Source organism: Mugil cephalus, chromosome 3, assembly GCF_022458985.1.
Source record: "Mugil cephalus isolate CIBA_MC_2020 chromosome 3, CIBA_Mcephalus_1.1, whole genome shotgun sequence".
NCBI classification, from domain to species: domain Eukaryota; kingdom Metazoa; phylum Chordata; class Actinopteri; order Mugiliformes; family Mugilidae; genus Mugil; species Mugil cephalus.
The window spans coordinates 19,776,994-19,794,830 of record NC_061772.1 but is presented as its reverse complement, the minus strand read 5'-3'; the positions used below and the strand labels follow the sequence as shown (position 1 = coordinate 19,794,830).

General features: G+C 38.3%; 1 protein-coding gene across 1 annotated transcript; it reads right to left on the bottom strand.

Annotated features, from left to right (window-relative positions):
* Positions 1-2,137: 2,137 nt before the first annotated feature.
* LOC125005878 (APAF1 interacting protein) lies at positions 2,138-12,482 on the bottom strand. The gene is made up of 8 exons (XM_047581515.1): positions 12,348-12,482; positions 8,602-8,670; positions 7,693-7,793; positions 5,606-5,654; positions 5,378-5,495; positions 3,969-4,104; positions 2,812-2,979; positions 2,138-2,704 (listed from the first exon to the last, which is right to left on the bottom strand). Exons 2-8 carry the CDS (start codon positions 8,665-8,667, stop codon positions 2,605-2,607), a joined length of 738 nt encoding a protein of 245 aa, XP_047437471.1. The 5' UTR covers positions 8,668-8,670; positions 12,348-12,482; the 3' UTR covers positions 2,138-2,604.
* Positions 12,483-17,837: the final 5,355 nt, after the last annotated feature.

Sequence of the window (17,837 nt, the reverse complement as noted above, 5' to 3'; positions counted from 1 at the left end):
AGCTTGAGAACAACACAGATACCACCCCGTGAGGATGAGAGGGATGTTTTTTTATACATATATATTAATCCATTAATTTCCACAAAATTCCCCAGAAGTCATGTGCTAAAACACATACATACATGCATGCACATTTATCTTTAAAAAGGTTGATGCCCCTTGATATTATCAAACTGTCATAGTTAATAATGCTAATAACTAGCCTACAGTTAGCAATAGTCAGTTTTGAGTACACTCTCAATAATGTTATGCCCTCTTGCACTAAATATATAGGATTGTATGTGGTATATGCAAGAATTTGATCAGAATTAACTAAGAAAATTCATCAGTGATTACCGTGTACCATGTGTGCTAGAAAGGAAGCAAGGAAGTTTAAAGAAGAAGAAAGTCAAAGTCTCCCCATTGCCATCTTGTTGGAATTAAAAAACTGAAAAAAAATTACGATCTTCAAGAGTTTACAAGACTGAACGCTCGACATAAATAAAACTAATAATTAAGTCGCTTATCATACATATTTCAGATCATACTACTGTACGTTTGCAAATGTGTGCTTCCACACGTAGTGAGATTTTATCAGTTGTATCCATTAATCAAGAGTTAAATAAAATGATGTATTATGACATTATTGGCTCAGTTATTAGATTTGCAACGATTTTTTTTTTTTTAACCAGAACAGTTATGTAATAACCAGTTAATAATCTAATAAATTATTACGTTATTGGCCAAAAGTGATTACGTTATCGGTTCAATACTTTTATTACGTTATTGGCTAGTTATTAGGGTTATTGGCCAATGACATTTGAAAAACGACATATTTATTACGTTATCAGCAGGTGTTACGTTATTGGCTTCTACACTCCTCAGAAATAAAATAGCAAAAGGTTCCTCACCAACCTCCAGACTACATTATTAGCTCGGGTAGGTTTTCCTTCCCACTCATTACCATACTTATCATTAGTTTAAGCTTTGGTGTTGAAAATAATGGGAAAAAATGGCTTCACTGTTGAGAGAATGACAACCTACCTACAGACCACTACAGTTAACACATCATGGAAAATGAATGTAACATTTATTCCTGCTTATCTCTAAAGTGACCAACTGCACACTATAATGCCGGGCTACATTCACTATTCAAAATAATCCTGTAACTTGCAGCAGTTGTGCACAGACGCCAGGTATTTTTGAGAAAGGTATCTGTGCCCAACTGGCCCCAATCCACAGTATGGATGATGAGCCACTGCGCTCCTCTGAGCTCTCTTATCACACGAGTCTGTCTTCATATTCTATTCTTAACGCGTCTGTTGCTGAACTTTTCTGGCTGACAGCTAATGAATATTAATATGAAAGCACAATGGAATGAATATTGGAAATTATAATATACAGAACTTTTGGTATGCAAGGTTTGAGTTTCTCGAAATGTTGGCGTCAGATTACAGTCTGACTTTGACGCTGCTTGGTTTTCTACCTAAATGTGAATAATTTAAGATAAAAACAAAAAAAAAATTAAATAAATAAAAAAATCAGGAGTAATTTCAGTTGGGACATTGAGTCTTACATTGTGACATTCACAGTGTCATTTTAATGTTAATGGACTTAAGTTTAGTTTGTATGAAATCCTCATTAATTAGAAGACCGAGAAATCGTAGCAAACTTTTTTATTTTCTATACTGTTTTATTGACGTATTTTTGTATATGACAATATGTGTATCTTGATTTTACCACTTAAATAACCCGGCGGCACATTCAACAGTGTTTGTGTGTGTGAGTATAGTGGTGGAAGCAACGGGATAGTGGCAACAGAGTGGTTGTTAAAAGCCGGCTTTCATAAAAAAATGAGTGTGCAGACAACTGAACTCATGCTGCGCACAGATCTACACAAAGGCATTGTGTGAGGTTTGCACCAAATGCACTTGCCTGCTGCTTGAATGCTGGTCCAGGAATTAAAGGATGTCCATGAACACAGCAAGAGCCCTTTTATGCACTACAAGGTTATTTTCGGTAAAAGGTGTTTGACAAAACGACCACATGTGTGCATGCCTTATTTATGGTCAGACCTGCAAAATGTCAAGTATGATTTGTACCTTGCATGAAACACCAGGAGTCATTGTTTGAATAGAATAAGAACTTGAGAAAGTCATTATTTTAGAAAATGTGTTTATTTTAACTACAGCTGGGAGGTTCATGTAAGGGGAAACAATTTCCACAACTTGCTAAGAAAATCCCATCACTCATTTTTGATTGAAGCAAAGGAAGCCAAGGTCTTCCTGCAGATCAATTTAGATGCAAGGTATGTTCATGCCTCACATACAACAAGACCTTGCTTCCAGTGCAGTGAGACTTGAATAGAAAAGCATTTGAACCTGAGGACACTGATTTGACAGCTGCTCACTCTTGGGTTGTCCCACAGTGCTTTACATTTTACCTCCAGGTACTTCCACATCACAGGCATTCAATCTCCTTCAACCCTGCTCCTTCCCTTAACACAGAATTTCATAAAATTGGAAGCGGGCCAGCGTGAAAGGCAAATGATTACAATCTGCTCCCCTGATTGGACTCCACCAACCTTTCTGCAACAAATGTATCTTTAAAAAGAGCCAACGAATGTCAAACTATTCCCTTTTCTTCCAGTGGAAGGGATGAAGGGTCGAGTCCACACTGCTTCATCTGGACTGCGATGTCAAACAGGTAGTCGTAGCATTCGCACCTACAAAATGCAAGGATTTTAATTTCCTTTGCGACATGTGCTTTCTTCATGTTTATACTGATGCAAATATATAAAAAGATTAATAGTGTTGGGATTAAAATACTCACATAGTCTTAGCTTTTTCCCATGATTCGCCCCAGACATAGACGCCATGGCGGCGGACGAGAACCGCGCACGAATCTGGGTATTGTTCCATTGCCCGAGCCATCCGGTCTTTCAAGTCCTTCTCCTCGGGTGTATTTTCAATAATAGGCACCACCAGGGTGTCATCATATCTGCGTATACAAAGGGTACAGCATAATAGATGACACTGTGGCTGATAACTTTTTGAGGCATTCATTTTTAACATTAAGACCTCAAATTAAGACCTCAAACGGAGGTAACACTTTGATTGTCAAACAGTTCCTAGCACTTAAAACAGGAAGCAAATAAGGATATTCAGGTTGTTTTGTGTGTTAGAAAATATGATTAGGTTTTGAACTCTAAGCAGAACAAAACTAGTTGAGGTCTCAGGCCCTTAAAAAGAAGAATCATTGATGACAGTTCTTCCAGTTGCTGCCCTAATCCTGCAGGGTCCTCACTGGCTGTCTCTGTGTAACCAGAGTAAAAGCATTCCAACATATCCTTCATTCTCAGCGTTATGGATGGGTAAGTACTTCACTGCCATACCTTTCAAATATGGTTTGGCAGGGAACCACATTTCTGCTCGTGTTGTGTTTGCGCAGACCAACCATCAGGGCTTTTGAGAAATATAAAGCAAGACTGGGCACATTGATGTAAAAAGAGACCACTGCTGAGAAACATCCTTGTGGGTTTTACGTGTAAATCAACACCACCTATGATGAAATCGTAACACAGTTTTGGTGTACCGTGGTCAACCCTCATAATGGCAGTACAACAAACATGTTTGTTTAAAAAAGGTGGCTGCTGTCATATGAGGACGTGATGGAAATTTCTGCTACTATGAATATGCAAGCATGTAGCACACCAGTACCCTGCCCTGACTAATTGTTCTTCAAGTTTGCATTTGTTTTTATAGTGCTTGGCAGATGAGCTGCATGTTAAGTTGGGACTGAAAAACACTGTCAATTCATAGCATTAGTATTTTATACCAAGTTTAACATGTCTAGTGTCAACCATTGGATTTAAGTTTGTGAGTGCCAAGATGCTTTCACAGCAACTTCCCAACCGTCTACTTGACTGAGATATAAAAACACTTGGAAGCACTTTGGACTTCACTAATCCTCGCTGCTTGATAACATACCGATAGTTTGTGCCTGAGGTGCCCTTACGAATCCCCTTGATCATCTCCTGGTGCGTTATCCTGAACTCTTTGCCAGGATACAGCAGCGTTGCCATGACAGCAGCCTTGGAGTGGGTGTGTATGACTGCCTGGGCCCCTGTATTTCAGCAAAGGAAAATCACATTTGGGTTTTTTTTTAAATACTGTCTAATAGTATTGTCTCTCCGAAATGATAGTTGTACCAAAGCAAAAAGAATCACGCATGCCACTCAAAGATGATGAGAAATTATCTTTTGAAATTCTTAGAAATTGTTCCTGGGGTTTCAGAGGTCTCCTCATTTGCAAAGGATGCAAACGAACACACCAGGGTGGAAGGAATTAGTTGATAATATATTACAATGCCTTTATTGATAAATGTATGATATATTTCAATTTCAAGTATGTATTCAAGTATATATTCAAGTATGTACTGATACCATTGTCTTTAATTTATAATTTCTCTTTCAGGGTAAACTTAAGCTCCACATAGAATTCACGGGCTGAAGGCTGTTTTATCCCCAGATTCATCCCTCCTTGGAACTGGGGGAAAAATCTAGTCCAGACCTTGCTCTGTACAGAGGTTTAGCCCAGATTAAGAGGTAATGTGAGGGTTTACTGTCCGCAGACTCGTCGTAGCCGTCTCGATGTTTGATCTTTAGGATGAGTGTGTCAGAACAATCGTAACAAATCTACAAGGACACGGAGGAGCTGATGGTGTGGTAAAGCACAGGAAACATTGGCTAGCACGCTGCTGTTGACACAAGTTAAAATCGCCTCCACCTCTTTGGAGAAGAGAGATCCCCGATCCGACCGCCCAAACACTTTCTCAGCTACATAAATTTAGCATTCAGTATTTGTTTATTTTTTTTTCCCTATATACATAAGGTGTATGAATATTTGTAAAGAGAGAGAAGAATAGATTTATCTTTAAATGTGCAATGCCACCTGATCCCAGGGTAGGATTTTAAAAATCCTGTAGCCAGGCTTTATTCAAATAAGCACCTTCCAGGGCATTTTATGAAACACACGTTAACAGAATGAATTTTGTGTCAAATGTAATGGGTAAATGAGAGCGCAAACAAAACAGAGCAAACCATTTGGAATTGTAAATTGTTGAATTCACAATGTAGTTTCCATCGCTACTTTTTTTAAACATAATTTCAAAATGACGTACCACTCTAAGTGACCATAATCACAGCATCCTGGAACATGCACTAACTTTTTCCAGGTGCATTTAGCCTTTTAGATTAAAATGACCTGTTAACAAAAAACATTTTTTTCTTTCGTTGTGCGATGGATTGCCTTTTTATTATTCAAATTAGTGATGCATCCTTTCCTCTACCGCACACCGTGGTTAGAACAAGTGTTACTGTGACGTGTAAGTGACCAACCTCTCATAGTATACGCGTTCATAAAAAGTGGTGTACACTGGCTTTTCTTTAGTTTCTTCCAGGCAGGCGGACAGCTGATGTCCTTCTCCTCCATGTCACACACAAACATATCTTCTGGCTGAGAAATACAAAGCCATTAGAAAGCTATGACTTGACATTTTCATCACTGCTCAATCTGAATCATCATTTCTACAAAGGAGAAGAACACCGTGGGAAGAACCTGCTTACCTGTATTCTCTCTTTCTGGACGCCTGATGGTGCAATGTAGATGTGATCACTATGATTAACACAGCAAGCAAAAAGGTATGTTGCAATCAAGCAAGTCATCAAGGAACAGGATTTAAACAGGTACAGTGGAGCAATTCTGGGTCACAATTGTGTAAAAAAAAAAAAAAAACGCTTCCTGGTGCTGTTAATACCTGCTTTCATTGGGAAACAAATGCTGAGCTTCTCTAGGAGGATGTCTAAAATCAGGTAGCGCACGTAGGCACATCAGTATTATTCATTCATTACTTGTACTCATCATGTTTAGAGAGATATGAATAATAATTTTTTGTGCTGTTCCACCAAAACGCCATATTCCATTTACGATGATATATGATGATCCATGATCCAAACCAAGATATGTCTAATAACTAGGCCACAAGGGTACTCATAAGCCCGTCATTAACAAGGACATTAAAGTAGATCCTGGTAAGACAGAACCCAGGAAACAAACAACAAACAACACAATCATCAAAGTAGTAATTGTAAGTAATTATCTATATGTGATCTGGGTGTGTTAACCACAGATATTTTGTTTGGTTGCGAATTGAGCATTTACCTGAAACTTCCAGTTGTTGCTCTGTCTAATTTATGTGGATATTAAATGTCAACATAACAGATTTCCCTAACACAGTGCTCAAAGTGTGGGCCTGCCCCACTGGTGGGGAACAGAGTCGTGACAGGGACAAGGCAGGAAATATTCAGTTTAAAGCGCCTTCTTTCTTGAAAATAACCCCGGATCCACTATGTTTTCCAACAATGGAATTCCTGCCTGAACAACAGCCGCCCAACCACTTCTGAAACACACCATAGGAAACACATTGACTTGAATTGCTGAGACCTATTGCCGAGGCGTTGGAGATCTGGGGTTACTGCAGTGGGGTGCGACCAAAAAAGTGTGAGAAGCACTGCCTTAACAGAGCATGTTGTTGTTGTTGAAGGCTGAAAATTCTATGGCCTTGGACACGTGAACTACTCTACAATGGCTAAAATAAACCAAACTGTAACAGCAGAACTGCATGTGTAGATGACCTCAGCTAATCCTCTCCAACGCTTCACAACGATCATGCATTTGTTTAAATGTTTTCAGTCTCATACTTTTTCGCATAGAATGCAAAGGATAAAGGCACTGAACTCTGCTTTGTCTACCAACAAACATTCCCAGATAAAGAAGCAGCTTATTGATTTTGAGCACAAGGTTTGGCAATGCCGCCTCAGGCTGTGAGTCATATCTGAGTCAAGCCTAAGCAACTGTGGACAAAAAGGCTTCACAAATTCCAATGGAGAACTGCACTCACTGAAGAAGATATACTTTTTGTGTAAAACGTCTAACAACACAGCCGTATTGTAGATTCAAACAGATTTATCTCTTGCGTATTTGCTTGAGAACATCTGATTGTGTTATTTGATTGTGTATCTTGATCTCCAGTTGAAACTGCAAGGATACTTAGCATTCTGTCACAGCCTTTTTGGAGAATGATACAGTGGAGCTTAGAAGGGCTTATTTTCTACTTGAATCTAAAGGTATAATCATTTCACAAGATGAAAAGAAATACTTCTTTGAATAATGTTAGAGGTTCACTGTTTTACTAACTGACTAAAATATGAGTGTACATAGACGAGCAGTCACTGCGTCTTATTTAGATTCAGTGACGGTTTCATCAAGCTCCCCTTGTTGGCTTAAATAAACGTCTGCCATTCCATACTTTAACCAGAGATTTACTAAAGGGTGTTTTTTTTTGTAGTTGCCAACCAGAAATAAATAGTTCAGAGATGTTTGTAATAACCTGCCAAAGACTTCAATATGAATTTCGTTTCATTACAGAAGAACTGGGGCTTTTTGTCCTCACTCTGGATCTGCGTACACTGTCAAAAAGAAACATTTCTCTAATTAGCCTCACTGCACTTCTGTCCATACACAATTACTCTTTAAAAGAAAACTCCACAGTACTATTTTTATATATATTTTTCAAAATTGAGATCTGTCAATGAGTGTACACAGCTGGCCTTGTAGAAGCCCTGTTGTGGGAGAAATATATCTGAGTCCAAACCCTTGTTTCAGGCTGATGCCTCCACCCGTCCCCGTCACCCATCCCAGCTGGTAGAAGAGTCGACATAACTCAGGAATGAGTACGCAGGGATGCTCCTTCTCCTGTGAGAGACACAAGACCACTGAGCAAGTAATAAAGACTCAAATTTAACACTCAATAAATGTGAATTAATCTTAAATGTAAATCTAAAATTTAAGTGCTGGCATTTGGGTTACATAGGTACAATAAAACTAGTATAACCAATTCACTACATTTAATGCTGCTCCAGTAAAATTAGCTCTATATGTTTCTCATATTAAGAAAAAGAGCGGATCCTACCAATAATCCTGGGAGTCTGACTAGTACGCTATTAAAAACTATTTTGGCATTTCATTGGACTGGCCAATGTGTTCCTTTCTTTTATTTAGACTTAATTCTGCACACACTCAACTCAACACTAAATGTGCAGTAATCCACAGATGTAAACAGTCGCTAACAAAAACACCAGTTACTCTTATTTGAGTAAAATTGGCACAAAAATAAATAAATAAATACTGTGCTAATTGTTTTAATTAAAAATATTAAACTATAAATTTGGGGCCTGTTTTAGATTAATACATTCAGCAGGACTAACCTAATGGGTACTCAGAGGCAGTCTTAGGGGAAATTTCAGAAATTAAATGCGACACAGGATGATTTTAAATCTTATCTTGTACATGGCCTACATACAACACATATTTACACCTATAATAGAAACGGTCATGGAAACATATTAGCATTCACAATGACCAATGTGTCCTTAATTACTGCTAATGAAAAGGGAGCTAAAAGCTTCCTAAATAGTTTGAGGTTTCTCACTTTGGCAGGTTTCAGGTGCACATCTACAACATCATTTCATACAAAAGTGTTTATCTGCCGTGTTATGCTTGCCTGTTTCGCCAAGGCCTCTTGACCCGCATCTGGGCAGCCATTGCTGGTGCCGCACACGGACGACATCTCCTGTGACAAAGCCATCGACCAAACTGAGATATTTGACAGTGAAAAGAGAAGAGGTCTGGCAAAGGCTGGCAATAACGTATGACTTGAAAAAAAAAATAAAGTAACAGGATTCTATTGAAGTCTCCCTAGATTTACGTAACAGGAACCAGACACTGTGGAAATACAGACGAAAAAAGGTAAGTCATTCCCACTCATTTTTTTTCCTTGTTCTCATACCATGCGTATATTAAGGGGAAAAACCTAGTTCCCTTTGATTGAAGGGAAGATAAGCAGAGTAGCTCCAAAAAAAACAGCTGTCACCACTTACAAAGAATCCTGTTTATACAAATGATTACGCAACACCCTTAAATGAATAAGGAAGGAAAAAGTAAGAAAAGATAGTTGAACAGATAAAAGCAAATGCGGAAAACATGCAAATGGCATGTTCCCCCCATGTTTTCCGCTCCTTTCTTTTTTTGTGTGTTTAGTTTTTTAAACTGAAAAAGGTCAAATGAAACTGCTGGAAGGCTTAAAACAACTAAATAAAAACAAAACAAACAGGCAAATATGGTCCGATAAAACACACATCGCCTTATGCATAATTCTATGCATTCACTCATGAGTAAACAACATAGATTTGTTCAAAAGACAATTATTTGGCCTTTCGTCTCTATAAACCGAACAAACCGTTTTTCATTGTGACACGAATTTTCCATGCCACATTAGAATCAAATCACAGCCCAGAAAACAAATACAAAAGATATATTGCATTTCAGTGTGGTCGAGCGGAGAGCAGCCTAGACGTACCAATACTAAATACACAGCACTGTCATTAGTTTTCATGAGGACATGCACAGGGGAGGCAAACCCCCTCCTTTTTTTTTTTGCCAGTATGAAAATGAAAAACAATCAACAAAACAAGCCATGACAGTCAGCCTTTCACATTAAGGGTTTCCTTTGGGCGCGTTGGCTGCAGGGACATTAGTACTGGCTGTGCATTCACTTATATTTGTGACTGTCTATGATTTAAATGGATGAGTTGTGCTGCAGGAAACTACAAAGACTCTTTGTGGTATCATCTTGGCAGATTTCTCAGTGAATACTGACAACTAACAAACAATGTCTGTTAGCTTACAGTAAACAGTGTCTGGTTTAACTAAGCTCAGAATACGCTAAAGCTTAAATTGCCTGAAGGTGAATGTGAGGTTATAGGATACGGTTGGGTTTTTTGGTTACAAATTTTGGACTGGCCACCGTTACTTCAGGTAATTGGGGAGACATTTGCAGAGGTGTGTGTGCAGTGTGTTTAGTGGTATTTTCGTCATTCCTGAAATTGCATCATCAGTCAGTGTTTATAGTTTTTTAATGACTGTAGCCTTGTGATGGTTGTGAGTTTTTTGTTAACCAACTATTTATTCACTTTGAATAAACTTGCCTTCACATTAAATTAGCCATCTGTAATGTGAAGGCATTTTTAATTTGACACTTTTGCTTGCAGCATCTGAATTAACAAACAGGAAACAGGAGGGACTAATACATGCTGCAAATAGCATGTTTTATTTTTATTTTATATATATATATTTACATAAATAGATATAAATCTCAAATACGTGTTATGAATCGTTGTTGCTTTTAAGTACCAAGTGATTAGACAACAACCACTAAAGAGTGCTTAATTGTAATTTTGACAACAGGCAAGAAAAATGTGCACAACATGGCCTTATGCTTTAAATAGTGCTGTACGAGTAAATTAAGCGGAATCCGCAAGGAAGCAATATAAGTATGATGGTCATTCTCTGGTAGCAATATAAGTATGGTGGCCATTCTCTGGTATTTTCATTTAACTGCTCACTCTACTACACAATAGACAATTCTGGTAATGCATGTTACTACTACGCAGTCGTCACCATCACTTCTCGTTCTGCTTTAGCAAAATTACTAACACTCTAAAAAGAATCCTAGTGTAACTGTCCTGCTTCTGAATTGTTTATTTAATTGTGCTGAGATTTTAGTGTCATGTAAAATATGTGCTCTTACCAAAGAACAACGTGCACAGTTAAACACAAAAATTGTAATCAAATTGTAATTCCTGTCCTTATACACATGAGAAGCAGGATAAGCAAAAATGAAATGCATATAAAATGGATATTTCCCTTTACAATATGTTTTAATGTAGGGATTTTTTAAATGATCTACATTAAATGATTCAACAGTGGATTTGTAGTTTGGGCAAACTTTCATCTGTTACAGCTTCTCTACTCTTGCAGGAAGTATTTCTGCTTTTGACTTTTTAAATCCATGCAAAGTGAAGATATTTACCTTCTGAACTCTTTGTAAAATAAAACAGATGAACAAATTGAAAACATTTGTTAGTTCTGGTCCTAACATTCTAAATGTATATGTTTGTATGTGTAAAAGTTGTGCATCAAGTTTTTAATCTCCATCCACGACTTGTTTTACCATGATTAATACAAGTGAAACCCATTTCGTGCTGCTAACTGCTGTTCAGTTACCACTGGAACTGCAGTGATAACTCTGTGCATGTCAGCACACACACACTCAAAAGAGCCACACCCCGGAGTCATTACTCATTTAATCAAGTGTATGCAAATTTTTATTGGAAATAAAAAATCCATCATAAAGCAATATAACTTGATTGAAGGTGAGGAGTGTGCTCTTCCTGAGAAAGACTTTGATATTTGAACTCAAACACTCGATGTCAGAAGGTCGTCCTGCCAAATTCATAGATTGCCAAAGCAACGGCACTAATAACATAACAATGTCACGTCTGATAGGTTGTGTGTTACCACATTCTCCAGTTGCAGCTGTAAAACTAACATTCAGCCAAAACTACAACATTAAATAACAAACTGACCAATATGACACACATGGGAAAAATTACCTTTATATTGTGTATATATAAAATCGTCTATGTCATTCTCTTCTGATGGGTAAAACTTGAATTTCCCTCGACCTGCATTCACCTGAATAACTGAATTGAATTTAAGGTCCCTTTTCACTCTCTGGCCATGACTTGCAAAGTTCCACACAGCTACTTGAATATGCAATAAGCAGCTTATTTCATTATTAACTCAAACTACATCAATGATGCCATCTGTCTAAGCCGGAATGAAAACTTAAAGAAAACTAAGAACTACGATCTCTCACCATGTCACCACGTTTATCCTACTTCCTTGTAAACAAATGCCATGTGGTACAAGTGCGTCCTCTGCACAGCTGCTTCAAGCCAATAATGCAAACATTTGTGTGGTACTTGAGGTACAACTTGAAACAAGTGGACCCATTAAAGTATGACACGGATTCTTTTTAGTTGTACAGTGTTTGACTGAGGGCAACTATGTTCACATTAACCACAACACAACATTGACGTTGAGAAGTCGCTCGTCCCCACAACATTTCGCTGACATTTCGACTTAATTTCTCATGCTCATTAAAACGCTGTTTTGCAGCACTAAACGGTTTGAGATGTCCCCTCCATCAAAATAATATAAAAACACGATTTAAATCCCATGCTAAGAGCTGACAGCTGACAGTCGACGCTAACATACACCAGTTAGACTAACTTTGAAAACTGGTTAGTTAAGCTCGCAAACTCATTGTAACGTGGCACGACGTGGCTAGTTCAGACCTCTACTTGTAAAACCACTTGCACATAAACACAGAACTATTCAACTTGCCTGGTTTATGGTGTGATGTCAGTATACAATCAGTGGTTTAAGAAGCACGAGTAGAAACGGCTAGCGGCTAACGGCTAACACGACGTCATCAGCGGGCGACACCTAAAACAGGTCGCCTCTCCAAGTCCCCGGATGTAATCTGTCGTACAGTCAATGTTTATTTATTTATTTATTTTATTCAACAAACATTATACATACTTTTTTTAGGAACAGACATCGAAACAAGGCTAAATAAATAAATATTAAAAAGACAAAAAAACAAAAAACAAACAAACATACAGTTACTGGTGTTATTCAAACATTTCACCTCAGGATATTTATGATTTACACTAATGCATTTATACCATGCATATCATGCAGGTATCTATGACGGACGTCTGAAAATATTTAATTCACTAAAAGAAGCAATATTTTATTTTAAAATTTTAATTTACAAATAATAGTGATATGATTAAAGACATTCTTACCTTTTTGACATGTTGCACAACCCTTCTCCCTGCTTTCCCCGCCCGCTTCCCCCTGTCTGACCTTTTAGCTCCCCTCCTCCCCTCACGCATGCGGTGGGAAAGTGAAGATAGAGGTGTGTAACAGGGTCAGATTCAGACCGCAAAGTGAAAACAGTAATTAATTAAAATTCAATTCTATATGTGGTATAAAATAAAATGCCCTCATAACATTCAGTTACCCTACAAAGGAAAAAATGTAAAAATGCCAGAAAGGTAAGGCTTTAAAAATAAATAAATCATAACATGGTTGCTCTTACAAATATAAAAAGTACTCATTATGGCCCACATCGGTGTTATTATATTATTTTATGATTATTAATTTGTGTAGTAACTACTCTAATTGGAGCTTTTAGGTCAGCCTGTATTAGATGAATCTGCATCGTCATTTGTATGAGGACATGTATTTTTAAGAATATTTCAACCATGCTTTTTCCATTATGTAAATATAATAACAATGTTTGTGAATTGCAATGCTTTCCCCTAAAGAGTGATCGGTAGCATATAAAGTAGAAACAAAATGAGAATATGCCGGGCTGCATTTTGTTTTGTTTTTACCTGTCTACAATAATGTCGCCTGCAACAATAATGAAGCTAACACCTACCATTCCCCCGGGCCCATTTACTCTGATCGTTTACTAAGAAATGTCCTTCCGAGCACCATTAGGCCCAAACATTTTCTCTCTCCGAGATAATTTGGATATCCAGGTTTTCTCCAGCTGTAGTTTTAATATATCTAGACTCCTGTTTTGAAGGAAAGCATAGAACCACTAGTTATAAGCAATAATTGCCCAATAATGTACATGACAGATATCCTAATGTAGGGCTGTGGTAAAGTAGGGAAAGGGATAAACAAAACTGGAATAACCATTAGCACAATTTCTAAAACTTTCACTGCTTTAAGTAATAATTTTATCTAAATACTGAAAACGGCATATGAGTATTGCGAAACCAACTTTTCTTCCCAATAATACTATCTAATACTTTACTTCAAATGCAACCTGCAAGCGTAAACCATCGTTTTTTATTCGTAGCAAGTGAAGCATTTGAAAGAAATCTGTTTCATAATAATTTGTGCATCTAGTCTGGACATGCTGTCTGTGAGCTTGAAAGATCTCTGTTTGGAATGGTCTGCTTGCTGTTGCTCCATACCGCCACTCCTCATGACTTCTCAGCTTACCTGCTGAATGGACTCCAAGTCTTACTGCGTAATGAAAGTGTGACTTCAAAGAGACCTGTGAGTACTCTGTGGAAGCTCCCATTTTGGCCAGTCACTAATCTGGCAGATGTCAGTGTGAGTCTGCCTCTTGTCAGTGTGCTCGAGCCGGAGTCCAGTGCTATCGAATTCTCCACTTGCACTAGTGATACCAGTGATAAGCGCAGGCTGTAGAAAAGACACCTGCAGCCTTTATATTAATATTATATTTTGACCACCTCCATGAGTTTCACTGTGTGTTTGAGTTTAATGCTTGACATAACTGTAAAGCTCTTTTACAAACTACTAAAAGTGCCAAACTTTGACCGTGTGGCTTCTAAGAATCATCAAAAGATCGCCTTTCGTTAGTGCTGTTGTTTGGAGTGAATGTCTCAACGGTAACTGGATCAACATTAATTGTAAGGGGACAAATTCTAAATGTAAATGAGAAAATGATTTGTAAGTATTTTAGAATGGTACAAACGTGAACAGCGATATCTAATAAGGATATGGGACACTTGGCAGCTGCAAAAAACACAAACAAATTCAAACTTCATCAAAAAAAGAAGTGACACGCTGACATGTAACAGTCATGGGACAAGTCACCGAATAAGATAAAAACAAACTTGAGGTATTGTATTTTTTCACTTCCTATGTCTCTCATTTGCTGTGTCTCTGAGTGAAATGCTGTTCAAGCATCACGGACACGGGGAAACAGCTACATTCACTTTAAACAAGCCATGAAACTGTTTATTGCAAACAAAAAGTACTTTGTTCCACTGACCCATAAAACTGTAACCGAAATGAAACCGTTTGTGTTGTGTCGACCGTTAAGTCAGATTATCCAACAGGGTTCATGTGCTATTTTGGAGCTTTTTCAATGATTTTAGTTGCAGAGAACGGCAGTTATAAAAGGTCCGTCCCAAGTATTAAACCTGTAGTTTTTCCTGCTGTCTTCAAGCCAACTTGGGTTCTGCAAGTATTTTCCTTTCCACCATCGTCCAAGTGTTTTCTCTGCAGGCTCTACACTTCTTGAGATAATATATTCATGCTATTCATTTTCTGAATCTGCAGTATCTGAATCTGAATGTGAATTAACTGCAAATTACATTTGGAATAATAATTTGAATTAAATAAATACTGATGAAATGGTGTTTGTCTCTCAGGTATGTCATCTTCACACGCAGGCACAAGAAAGTCAACGGTTTCCTTGTCCACGTGTGCCACAAATTCAACAATTATCATTCGATATACCTTTTCACATGACATGTTCAACTGAAGACAAGTCAGATTTCAGGTTCAGCTGGTGGCGAATTTCTCAGGAAGTAACCGTAGTCACAGTTTTCTCGTGGGTGTGAGAAAAAAAAAAATCCAGAATCCAAATGTCACATTCTAGTTCAAAAACATTAACAAAATGACGAGCTGGGCGCCACATGTAGGTAAATAACAATAAATGGTAAAAAAGTTGTTCATAATGGCTGCAAACTCCAAACCTCTGTCATGATGGCTGGACACTAATATAGTGTTTTACAAATTTACAGCGACACTTTCCCACCAGTTCGAGCGAAACTGCCTGCAACCTGTCTTCCAATTAAATAGTTTTCCCTACCTTTGCTGCCAGGCATCTAACCAGTGAGTAAACAGGAAAGCAGCTCTCACAATCGATAAACGGTAAATTTTAATTTAGTGCCAAAAATTTTCACTTACCTTTCGTTACCTTTCAACAGCAGCTATAAATCAACTCATTTTAATGTCTGTTTTTTTTTCGTTTTTTTTTTTGCCGGCATGCCATAACAATTCCGTGACAAGCCTGGATAGTTGCAGTTCTGATGTATTTAATACAACACATATACACGTACTTCATTTTATGTGGAAAAACATTGCATAAGCCCATGGTGTTCTCATACTGAGCAACCATCATTTTATATTTTTTCACCACGGCGGTTTTGAATGTGCAAAGACAAATGAAGACAAATCACTTCAGTGCCTTGAAATGAAAATGTGCAATCATGGCTTCAAGTCAGACAACAATGGGCAATTACACAGAAGTGTTTGGTGACAATGCGCTGAAACATTGTACATGATTTGAACAATGATGCATCCAACTCCATGAAAACCAATCCAGTGAAAACAATACTTCCAATGCAGCTGAAACATCTGTCTTCTTCTCTGTTGGGAGTTATAAATTCTTCACATCTCATTCATAAGACATAAACTGGATGGCAGTCGTGCACTAAATAATTCTGTTTCCCCCTCGCCAAAACTTTATTTGTGGTAAGCCTTTGAGAATGCGATGCAAAAAATGTAAAAAAAAAAAAAAAAAAAAAAAACGATGGCACATTCATGTGAAGTATTTTGCCTTGCTTGGTATTGGTGGTGAAACGTGTGAGAGCTGCAGTGCACAGGTCACCGGGCTCGGCTGCCACGGAATTTTGGAGACTGAACAATGGAGGCTGCCATGAAACATGAGATAACAGCGAGGCAGAGGGAGGGAGGCAGGGAGAGAATGGCTGCTAATTGGGCCGCACGGGCCCAGTGGGCATGCCCTCGAAAGACCCATGCTGCTTCGCAAATGTTTGACCATTCATATTCACTGTTCATGAACACAGTGAAAATCCTGTGTTGCGTTTTAGACTTGAAAAATCTGCAATTTCAGAAGAGCAATCTAACATTTATCCCCTTAAACTTTCCTCCTTACGTGTTTGGCCAGCAGCGCTTCTGTTCAGGTTGTGTTTTTTTTTTCATATGTATTTACAGAAATTCAGACTTTCACATTTCAAGACTTACAAGTGGTTGTTTTTTTATTTTATTTATTTATTTATTTTGAAGAAAACCCACACAAGACCATGGGGCCAATGTTCTTTTTTCAAGTCCTGCTTTTGAAAGATGAAAAAATGTTCAGCCAAAGGGAAATACCGCTGCGAGTCGGAACATCTCAGAAAGTAAAGGAAAAGCGCGGCCCAAGATGGAACTTCGGCCATTATTGACTGATGAAACCTCATGTTCACTGCAAAACACAGAAATCTGAAGAATGATGAAACACAGCGGCATGGTTACATTGCACTGCGTCTGCCTATCCATCTGTCTATCAGTTACTTCAGTCCTCGACCGTTATACATCATGGGATGACGTTGTACGCTCCTTTGCTGTGAATGCTGAATCACTGGCAGCGTCTCGTCTGTGGAAGCGAACTATACGTCAATGAAAGCGAGGAGATTAGTGAGTTAGCCCTGCGGTTATTACCGTTGTGAATCACAGAGAGTATACAGTAAAATTCCATTCTTAACAGTGGCAGAAAAGGACCCAAACTGGGCGTGGACTGCAAGTCTGGACGAGACCTCACCCACACATGCTGAGTAACTCATGACACATGTCGCAACTTTCATGAACGTGCCAGAAAACCTGAAGCTATAGCTCAGCGCAGATGCAAGCGTTTCCGTCACATACCTGCACACGCGGTTATCATCATTACGTATAACTCACACTGCCTCCGGGGGAGATCATACTGAGCCGAGCACTCTTTCACTGAGGTCTAAATTTGCCAATTAAAAACTTGAGACAAAGCCAGAAATGCAGGTAGTGGTTTTGTTCAAAGCTTTGGCTTCTCCTGAGACATGGGAATGGCGAAAGATAGAGCGATAAGGAAGTTCTGACGAGAAAAGGGTGTGCGGTTTCATACATCTCCAAAACCGCACATAACTCAGGATGTGTATCATTGAGATCTTGAGCACTTTCCAATACATATCAGCCAACAGATTTTTCACTTCCGTGTGAGCTGCTTCACACAGAGCC